At 46.1% G+C, this 10,978-nt stretch overlaps 1 protein-coding gene across 1 annotated transcript in view; it reads left to right on the top strand.

Annotated features, from left to right (window-relative positions):
• TOP1 (DNA topoisomerase I) overlaps positions 1–10,465 on the top strand; it is a 69,044-nt gene extending 58,579 nt beyond the window's left edge. Inside the window, exons 13-21 of the mRNA XM_080406005.1 lie at positions 557–701; positions 1,750–1,893; positions 3,069–3,254; positions 4,854–4,922; positions 5,551–5,665; positions 6,388–6,515; positions 7,636–7,730; positions 8,529–8,678; positions 9,063–10,465. Of these exons, the coding sequence (XP_080262131.1) occupies positions 557–701; positions 1,750–1,893; positions 3,069–3,254; positions 4,854–4,922; positions 5,551–5,665; positions 6,388–6,515; positions 7,636–7,730; positions 8,529–8,678; positions 9,063–9,165 (1,135 nt within the window). The 3' untranslated portion in view covers positions 9,166–10,465. The remainder of the gene's footprint in view (positions 1–556; positions 702–1,749; positions 1,894–3,068; positions 3,255–4,853; positions 4,923–5,550; positions 5,666–6,387; positions 6,516–7,635; positions 7,731–8,528; positions 8,679–9,062) is intronic.
• Positions 10,466–10,978: the final 513 nt, after the last annotated feature.

Raw genomic sequence — 10,978 nt, forward strand, 5'->3', positions numbered from 1 at the left:
TGTATAGGTTGATACTCAAGCCTGTAGAAATATGCGTGCTGCTTATCTTACTCGTATATGGGCAAGAAACTGAGTCATACAAGCAAAGACTGAACAAGGCTACCATGGGTTTCGTGTAGAACTCTGTCAACATATTTGCAACCTACATTTGCTTAAACAGTCGTTCCTGCTACTATTTCCAGAAATTAATTATCTTCTAGATAGGTTACCCTACTTGGTTTCCTTGATGTTGAAAGCTAAGGTTTGGTGGGCTTCTCTTTCCTGGTAAGTGTTGATGCTGTTGCAGTGTGAACAAGACAGAGATGATCCTAGCGATGTGTGTTCCCACCTATAGTATAATTCTTCAGCAGATACATACAGATAGCAGTTACATTTCTGATCTTTGACTGTTCACTTTGATTCACTTGCCTTCCTGCTTGTGGAAACAGGTAGTTACGTTGTCTCAGTTTCTTTCCCTGTGCTTTCTTTGTATGATGGTGTTCATTACTTTCTCTGTTTTGATGACGTGGAAGTCTCTTCAAATAGTTTTTATTTTCTGTTTTGTAATTCTCTGCAGGGATTCAAAGATCCCTCCCCCTCCACCAGGACACAAATGGAAGGAGGTCCGGCATGATAACAAGGTTACCTGGCTGGTGTCATGGACTGAGAACATCCAGGGCTCTATCAAATACATAATGTTGAACCCTAGCTCAAGAATTAAGGTGAAGATCTAGTTTTTTACAAAAAATCATCTTACTGGTCACGTCTCCAAGAAGCAAGTGTAACTGTTGGCTAGGAGAGAGATAGGACGTAAAGCTGTCTTGCTATTTCATCCTGCATGGATGGAAAAACATAGGAAAGTTTCTGTGCTTTTGTTCCTCCTTGAAAAGAAATAATACAATTACTGCACATGAGAGCAGATAAAATCTGGGAAATAACTATTGAAAAGCATCATTGTGTCATTTGTAGGAAGAGTCCTTTACCCTGTGTAAACCTAAAACGAAGCAACTCATCCAAGAACAGACTTGCACCCCTTGATACTTGACCTACTTTTTGCCCTAACTTCCTCTGTCTGATCATGTAGTAAAGCACTAACCATGGGTTGCTAATTAGTTGATCGTAAAATAAAAAATGTGGCCAGCCTACTGGCTGAGAAGGAGCTCATGACTGCAAAAAAAACCTAAACCCAACCAAAAAACCTGCTGTGGGAGCAAATAATCAGTCATCAGATCGATTGCATAAAAGCAATGATAAAACTGTTGAAAGACAAGTAACCTTCCATTTTCAGAGGTAGGATTTAAGTTGTTCTCATTAAGTCTCCACCCCCACCCACCCAAGATATTTTCTCCTGGATTAATAACAGGGGATTTGTCCTACAAGTGCAGGGGAAAATCTCTGTTCCTTGTTTTTGCTGTGACTTGAATATATAACAGTGATGAACTGTTGATGTTGCTTTCAAGTTTTATGGATGTTTAATTATACAGCTGAAGGAATGTAACTGTCATCTGAATAAAGCAGAGGAAACCATTTATATGTTGAGACCATATTATGGTTTGTGTCTTTATAGTCGCTTCTGTGGAAGCGTTTAATATCATGGAAATCTGAATTACTTACAGCTGCATGGCAGCATAGTTTGAAGTTGAGCTGGTAGCAGCAAAATCTCAGTGGTTTTGTACAGGGAGACAGTTTGCCACACACAGACTTGCAAAGCCTGGAGGTGCAGATTGGAACTGGTCCTGCTTTCTTATGCTCTCTATTGTAACTTTGCAGGGTGAGAAGGACTGGCAGAAGTATGAAACAGCTCGGAGGTTGAAGAAGTGTGTAGATAAAATCCGAAATCAGTATCGAGAAGACTGGAAATCCAAAGAGATGAAAGTACGGCAGAGGGCTGTGGCGCTGTACTTCATTGATAAAGTAAGGCTCGTTCCCAGCACGCTCCTCTTACCTTTCCCGTCCAGCTGAGAATACTTGAGAACGCTGTCTGTTCCTAGGGCAGAATGGAGCCCAGTCGCTTGAGGTTTCCTGAGACTTCCTGGTGGGCAGGCTCCCGTCTCCTTTTCCTTCCCACTACCTGGAATCCAGAGCAATAAGCTATTGTACTAAATGTGGCTATTTCAGGCAGCATTGTTTTAGTTCAGGCAAAATTCACAGTCTGGTTCCAGAGTCGCCCAGTTGGATTACTGGGAGGTTTGTATGGGCCTTTTGTCTCCAGCTGTTTCAGTTTTCCGGCTGTGAATTTCTGCTGGTTTGTCACCTCTTTAGTTTGAGGTCACAGTTGTGAGGTTGCATAATTATGCTAATTTTTTTACCACAGCGTAAAGAAAACTGCAGTTGTATTGGTCCATTTAAAGCTACTTAAAACCAGTTCCCAGAGAGCTGTTGCCCTGGTAGTGTATGGCACTAACCGACGAAATTAACAAGTTTTGTTCAAAAGAGTTTGGTGTAAATCAGAGAAGTTAGATGTGAATAATTCTGGGTTTATATGAATGCTGAAGGTTTCTTTTCAAAACTTAGAAATTGGTTTAGCCAGTACTGTTAAAACCTTTTTTTTTTTTTTTTTTTTTTTAATGTAGCCTTTAGATAATTTATATAACCAGAAGTGTCCTGTGTGCTATTTAAAGTCTGTTTTTTAGCATGCAGCGAAGAGGTAGGATCATAGAAGATAAACAACTGAACTTTATGATTTTGTATGAGGTTAAGCTCACAAGAAAGTCAGCTTAATATTTTTTTCTTTAAATATCAAATGTTTTGAAATGGATTTCCATTGGTCAGAACTGTCACAGTTTGAGTTAGTGAGTGAAAGCTGGCAAAACATCTTGCTTTAAATTTCTCTTAAAATGAGGTATTTTGGTAGATTGGTAGATTTGTGGTTTTAATGGAGGGTTATTTAAAACAGATTTAAAGAGGATTTAGTGTTGGTTTTATTAGAATTTTCTAAGTGTCGGTTTTATCCACTCAGATGCACTTTCTTCCTTTCTCTTCTCCTATGGACACTGCTGATTCTAGGCCAGTGTCTGAAAGTTTCCAGCATCTATACATTACTGGGATGGTTTGAAATGCTTACTTTTCTTGTCTTGATATAAATCTAGCTTGCTCTGAGAGCTGGTAATGAAAAAGAAGAAGGAGAGACAGCTGACACTGTAGGCTGCTGCTCTCTGAGAGTAGAACATATCAAGCTGCATCCTGAACTGGATGGCCAGGAATACGTGGTTGAATTTGATTTCCTCGGGAAAGACTCCATCCGATACTACAACAAAGTCCCCGTTGAGAAGAGGGTAAGGCATCTCCAAAAACACATACGTAGACTGAATCACAGAAAAATATCAGCACAGTTTTGATGACAGTAACCTGGTGCTTCATCACAGGTCAGATACTTAGCCAGAAAATAAATCTGTTAATGTTCCCATTTTATTGGCAGTGCCATGGAAGATCAGCGGGCTGGTGGTGTAACATAACCCAGCAGATGAGATACTTAAACATCTTAACTGCTTTTCCCTGTGGTCTCGTGTCAAGAATTGGCGTAACATAACTGTAGCGGCTATGTTAGAGGAGTTTCTTGGGTCTCATTCTGGTCAGCTGAGTTGGTTTTGTCACCTGTAGATGGTAGAGTTCTAGGCCCGTATGACAAGTAATAGCATAAAAGGTTCTGAAATACCAGTGCTGGACTAGCAGTCCGACTTGGGCGTTCGTGATACCAGCTTCTCTGTCACGGTGGTTTTGTTCCCCTTGGAGCTGAGCCCTCACTGAAGTAGGTCTTGATATTGGGCGCTCCAGAGCATACAGAGTAGGTGCACCGATACCTCTGGCCTATGAACCTGGCTATCCGCTAACCAATACTTCTTTCTTACGCAACGTTAACTCCTTTATTTTTTTAGTCATCCACCAATTTAAAATCTGCTGTGGCTTTGACCTCATTCTGGAATAAATCCCCATCCAGCAGTGTGAACCTGGAGGGCACTATCCAAAACCACCTTTTGATTTTCTGGGTGTAGCAGATTTGCCTCTGGCCCACAGCTCTGCAGTCAGCAGAGTATGTTAGATACGGCATGTATAATACTGTGGTAATTGTAACCATAGTCAGTAGCGAACGTTCGCTCCTTGGAGAGCAAAACAACTGGAAAAAAAAACTACAGCTGCCATAGAAATGAGCATGTGCTGGAATTCTTACTTCTTTGTTGAAAGAAAAAGTTTTTCCTGTTTTTAAATTTATGGGTGTTGGTATCTCTTGGTGTTTCTTCTTCAGTGCTTACAATGGGGAATTGATTATTGTGGAACTCGAAGCCTTTGTATATTAGGCGTCTATAGAAGAACGTGTTGTTGAGAAGCTGGGAACTGGGGATTTGGAGCGTGCAAAGCTGGGATTTGTGGTCTCTGTATAATCAAAGATGTCTTGATTATTCTCCCTAACCTACTGACACTTGCTTGGGTTGGAATTGTGTGAAACATTTAATGCAGCAATGAGAAAGTAGGGGTTTTGGTAGCTTCGCTACCAAGCCATGGTAGCCATGGGAAATGGCTTGGGGGTCTCTGGCTGGAGTAATAATGGAGAGTAAGGGAAAGATGGTGTCTTTGGGGTCTCTTTCTCTGTTAGGCAGCTAAGCCAGAGCAGAATCAGGTCTCCTGTAATCTTGATCTAAAGGATGAGGGTAAAGGGCATCAAACACTCAAGACTCCTGTTGCTAGCGAGGAACCTTCAACACAAGCACTGTAGAGACATGGGTCTTTGCCTGCTGAGAAGTAACATCCAGCATTATCACTGTTGCCTGAAAATAGTTTTAAGTGGCTCCCTGGCAGTGTTGCTTCCCTTATGTGTTGCTGCTACCCAGCGCTGTCTGGTCTGTGTACCTGAAGTTGTTGATTTTCTTTTCCTGCAGGTGTTCAAGAATCTTCAGCTGTTCATGGAGAACAAGCAGCCTGAGGATGACCTCTTCGACCGCCTCAATGTAAGCACATAGTTAATGATGAGGGGTGGTGGTAGAGCACCATGAACAGGCTTGCTCTGCACCAGACAATAACAGCTGCCGTGTTCCAGAAATGGCTTCAGTGGCAATTTTCTTCCAGGGCTGCCCTGAGTGGCCTAAAAGCAGTGAGAGTCTCAGTCTGGTGTCTGTATTGTCCCTGTGCCCACAGGTTCCTGAAGCAATGTCCTTTGGTCCGGGTGAGCCTGGCTGGCTCTGACTTGGGGAAGTTGTTTTCAGAGTTCAGAGATGATGATTGTGTGAGGTGACAGATTTTTAGATGCCATTCTCATCTGCACATTTGGCTCTGTGGGAGCACTGTGGTGGTTCAGGCACCTTCCCTGCAGTGGGACAGGCACATTTCTATCTGTTTGGAACCAAAACCTCCACACAGAAGAAAAGATTTTTGGCTACATGTGGTACTTGTTGTGGTACTTGATAGCAATCTAGTACTTGTTGGTTCTTTGTTCACTTTTCCTGTGGTTTCGGTAAGGTTGTGGTCAGGTCTGAGTACATTAGGCTTCAGCCATGAGCTTCATCAGCTGCGTGTCCAGAGATTTCACACATCCTGAGGTCAGTTCTAGTGCTAACTGTCATCTTTCTGTTTCCTTAGACCAGTATCTTAAATAAACACCTTCAAGACCTTATGGAGGGACTGACAGCCAAGGTATTCCGTACTTACAATGCTTCCATCACGCTACAGCAGCAGCTCAAGGAGCTCACTAATCGTAAGTTTTGTCCTTGAAACTGTGAAAGGAACAGATCTTATCCTGCAATATAGACCTGGCTTCCTTGCCTTAGCCACAAGTCTCGTATCTGTACACCACTTCCTCATTGCAAATGTCAAACGCCTGAGGTCTGACCAAAACACTGCAGCCAGACCGTCTTTTGGGGTAGCTGAGCAGCCCAGCACTGGGACAGAGCAGAGCTGACTTGTGAGCACACCAGGGTGTGCCTGCTAGTTTATACCTGTCCTTTATCAAATATCTTCCTTGCTTTCTGTTAATTGTAAAGTTCTGTAGGTGGCAGACAAGGCAGACGCATCTGTAACAGCCCCAGGTTTCTTGGCTGCTCATTCACAGCCTCTGTCGAGCACTGCTAGCTTGCACTTTAACGGCTTTACGAAGTTGGGTCCGTTGGATCTGTGAAGCCCAGCAGTGGCTTGAGCAGTATGGGCCTGCTGTCCTCTGCTCTCAACATGGGCGTGCTTCCAGTCTTGAGTGGCAAATGGTGTCTTCGTTGCTACCAAAGTAATGGTCCCAGAAAGAGTTAGGGCCCAAGATGGAAGTGGTCAGGCTCTTCGAGCTGTAGTTGTGCAGAGTTGCACGGGCCCACCAGAGGGGAGGGCCAGTTCTGCGGTGACTGTGAGCTTGCAGAGCTGGTGTGACACTGGCTGGGGCTGCACAGCCCTGGAGAACCCACTTGCTCACCACTTTCTTGTGCTTCGCAGCGGACGACAACATCCCAGCAAAGATCCTCTCCTATAACCGTGCCAACCGAGCGGTTGCCATTTTGTGTAACCATCAGAGGGCTCCGCCGAAGACCTTTGAGAAGTCCATGATGAACCTGCAGAGCAAGGTACCCCGACCGTGCCCGGCGCTTGGGCTGGGACAGGGCTCCGGGTGCTGCATCTCAGGAGTCACGTTCCCTTTCACTCGGGGTGTGAAGGGGAAGCAGAGCCTGCCTTTCCCTAGCGGGGGCTGGTTAGGGCTGCATCAGAGATGGGCCTGCTTGGAGAGGAGGAGTGAGCTGAAAGGGACACCTTTCAGTCTGAGTCATCTTTTACTTGTAAAGACCAAGACCAGACCCTTTCTATCTGCCCTTCATCCCATAGCTATGTGTTCTGCTGCCACTGAAACTTCAGAGCAGCAGTCTCTAGCTCTGATTTGTGTCCCCTAAAGAGCCGGCGTAGGCATCCACTCCTGTCCTACGAATCCCAGGCTGCTGTCAGTGCACTCTGTGTACGTGGTACACTTTGCCCCTCTGACTTGACCTCTTCCTTTGCAGATTGTTTCTGGTGAAGGCCATGAGGTCCAAAGGGGTTAGGTCTGTTCCTGGTCTGGCTTTAGAATAACCTTCACAATAAGGACTTTGGTTTGGCACTGCAGTGTCCCCTGCTTCTGTAACACCTAACATGGCTGCCTTCACCCTGGGTCTTAGAGCGTGGGGAGCGTTGAAGGGGAATGGTTGAAAAGGGGCTGCAAAACACTAAATCTCCCTGAATCCTAAACTTACTGGGGAAGAACTGCCTGAGGCCTTAACAGCTTTCAGCCTGTAGGATCTGGGGCAAGAACTGATTCCTGCTGAGGGCACAGGGATCATCCTTCCATCTTACAATCGCAGAGTTGGTACTGGTGGGATACAGTGGAGGCAGACAAGCTGCCTAGAGGGGCTGTCGGCCAGTCCCAGGCCAAGCCAATTCCTGTGCCTGCTTGGTTGTAGCTGTGTGAGAAAACGCCCAGCACCACCTTGTCCTCAGAAGTGAGTGGGGCCCTAGTTTGAGGGGAGTGTTCACCACACTAGGCTTTACATCAAACTGAAAGGCCAGTGGCCTAACTGTTCTGCAGAAGTGGGTCTGACCGCTGGTAGATTCTGAACATGGTCACAAACTTGCCCCCTGGGTCATGCTGCCTTGGGGTGACTGCCACGTTGTCAGCAGCTTGTTCACAGTGCTGCCGTCTGGTTTTGCCTCTCCTAGATCGATGCCAAGAAGGAGCAGTTAGCTGATGCCAGGAGAGAACTGAAAAGCGCCAAAGCTGATGCCAAGGTCCGGAGGGATGAGAAGTCTAAAAAGTAAGGCTAGTGTTACTAGGCTGTGCAATGCTCCCAGTACTTTTGGCTCAGAGTGGGTCTTTCATCCTGTATTCTGTTTGCCCCAGCCTGTGATCTGGGAAGGCTCCCTCAGGCTTTCCTGCGCCCTCTTTCTTCTGTACATGAAGAAATTGTCTCCAAGTTGAGAACCGTAGGATGGTGTGACACTGCAGTTCCTGCTGTGGTCTCTAGCACTACTCTCCAGTGTGTGTCTCGGCACTCTGAGGTGAGCACCAGCCAGTGCTCACCCGCCCTGCTGCCCAGGCCCGAGCAGAGCGATGGATCCAGCGTGCAGCGTAGCCATCTTAATGCGGAGCCAGGAGCTACACGATTGCACCTGTACTCTTCTGGGTTCTGCTCTGCTCCGTTGGAAGCCCATGGGGGCAGATGATGCGCTCAGACTCTGTGTGGGCTCTGCAGAATAGCCACAGGGGTGCTGTTAGGGGAGCTCTGAAAGCAGAATCAGAGCATGACTATCGGAGGGATCGACGGGCTGGTTTTAAAGTGGGTATAGCATCAGTACAGTTCAGGCTGTTGCTTCCAACCCTTTAAAACAAAACCGCTGCTTAAGGTTTCTGCTCTGCTTCTTGAAAATGTCAGTTCTTAATTGCATGTGCTGAGTGGTTTGTGTCACCATCTGTGCTGACACAGCTGCCCTTTGTGGCTGGCGGCATCGCTTACCTTGAGCAGAGTCCCTTTGGGTTCCCATGGGCTGCCATCTCAAGCCTAGCACGGTATTAGGAATTAAATGCTTTGATATTTTTTTTTTTCCCACCACAGGACAGTGGAGAGCAAGAAGAAAGCAGTGCAGAGGATTGAGGAGCAACTGATGAAGCTGGAGGTTCAGGCTACAGATAGGGAGGAGAACAAGCAGATCGCTTTGGGCACCTCCAAACTCAACTATCTGGATCCCAGGATCTCTGTTGCTTGGTAAGCATCTGCCTGGGGTGTGCTGGAAGGACCCACCCCGTCACTTCTGCCTCGTCCCCGCATTAGCAGACAAGGGCTGTGGCTGAGAGAGCAGTGCCCCTGTGCTGCCAGAGATAGCGGTCTCTGTGCCTGGTCTCGGGAAGCTGTGTGTCCCTTGAGGCGGGGACTCTTTGGCCAACCAAAGCCAGCACCGCACTGGGAGGTGATGGTCGCGGAACCTGCAGGGTCTAACACCAGGAGAGCAGTCGTGCGCGGCGGGGTGGCGTGTTCTGTAGCGGAGCAGAGCTTAGGAAGGTGCTGGGGGAGAGCAGGGTGGCCCTGTGCACAGCGAGGGGCTGAGTGCCTGCGCTGTGTTGACTCTTAACAGCATCTCCTCTCCTGCAGGTGTAAGAAGTGGGGAATTCCTATAGAGAAGATTTACAACAAAACCCAGCGAGAGAAATTTGCCTGGGCTATCGACATGGCAGAGGAAGACTATGAGTTTTAACCTGTTTTTAATGAGCTGAATTTTATGGGAAAAGGGAGTAGCCTGGTTTTTAGGGAGATTGATAAACTGTGAGCCTTACTTGTCCTTGGATGCTGGGGAAGGGGGAGGAAAGGGGCAAGTGAGCATCAAATAAAACAGCCAACATCTTGCAGAAAGCATAACCTGGAAATATCCTAAAGGAGCTGAGCCAGTTGTCCTATGGACAACTTATTTAAAAATGTTTCAGAGATCCAAATTCTAGCTGTCTGGTTTGTGTGGTTTTTCTCTTGAGGCAGGGCAAGTGGATGGGGGATTTGTCAACCTTCCGCCAGGCAAATTCACCATCACACTGAGAGCGTGGGAATCTTTAGCTACTGTATACAAAATCCAATTATATTGGTGCGTTTTTACAGTTAGGGTTTTGCAATAACTTCTATATTTTAATAGAAAATGGACTCCTTAACCCCTGCCCTTCCCCTCCCCCTCCCACCCCATTTCAGAATAACGAATAAACAAAACTTAAGAAACCCAACGCACCTGTTACAGCTGTCACTATAGTCATGGAAATACCCAAATCTTTTTCAATTTGTCACTTGAAACAGTCGTGGCATTGGAACATGAATTACAAAAATCCACATTTGTTCAGAGCAAAGCGTGATGGGAGATCGGCCTCCTGACTTGAGTGTTCCTTTTTTAAATGTGAATTTTTATTTCTTTTAATTATTTTAAAATATTTAAACAGTTTTTTTTTTCTTCTTGATCTTAAAGATCGTGTAGATTTGGGGAGCGGGTGGGGGGAGGGGGCCGTGTGATGGGGAGACGCGTGTGGAATTTGAGGACAAGTGAAATTGGCAACAAATGACATTCCCATCACCCTGTGTTCTGAACATGCTCTGTACACTTCAAGAATATCTACTTTTTAGGTTTGTCAGACTGTTTTACCTTTTTCCCCCCTTTTTTTCTAAGCCCCACTCCCCTCTTTTACTTGAAAGATTTTATTGTGTAAAAAGAAGTTTCACAGGTCAATAAATTTCGAGGGAAATGAGCATTGGTCCAAAAAAAGGAAAATAATCAAGATTTTAGGGCTTTTATTTTTTCTTTTGTAATTGTGTAAAAAAATTTTAAAAAAATTAAAAAGCAGAATTTTAATGTGAAACCTTTTTTTGCTATAATCATTAGTCTTAGAGGCATTGTTAGCGTAGTGTGTGTGCGAAGACCATTTCCTGCAGCCTTTCCTCAACAAGTATCTTCTATTTTTATCATGAATTCCCTTTTAATCAACTGTAGGTTATTTAAAATAAATTCCTACAACTTAACTGAGTGTTGGTGTCTGTGTGTTCTTTCACCTCTGGCCCTGGGCCCTGAGGTCCCCGAGGTCCCTAGGCTGCAGGGGGAGATGGTGGATGTGGCACCATGTCTTTTGGCAGCCCCTGTGCAGCAGGCACTGCGCAAGATGCTTGAGCCTGTCCCCTTTGAACAGGGCTGCCCAGAGGATGCTGAGGCCATGGCAAGGGCCAGGTGGGTTGGGACTGACCCAGCAGTTGTGTCTTCATCAGGGGTGAGCTGAGAGCACATGGGTTCCTCGTGATGCCAGGGATCTGAGCTGAAGCACCTGGCCAGGGCTGGCTTTTGGAAAGGAGAATGCTTTCCACAGCTGCTGATGGTGCCCTAATGTGCTGAGTAACTGGCACTGCGGGATGCTCATGTTGTCATGGTGGCTCTGGTCAGCCTGTACGGCCACGTAGGCAGATCCTCGATGGGTGGAGAGGTTGGTCCTGTGGCATGGCAGTGTGGGGGGGTGCTTTGGAGCCCTGGTAGGGGCACAGAGCTGACC

This window comes from Falco punctatus (genome assembly GCF_963210335.1).
Source record: "Falco punctatus genome assembly, chromosome: 10".
Lineage (NCBI taxonomy): Eukaryota > Metazoa > Chordata > Aves > Falconiformes > Falconidae > Falco > Falco punctatus.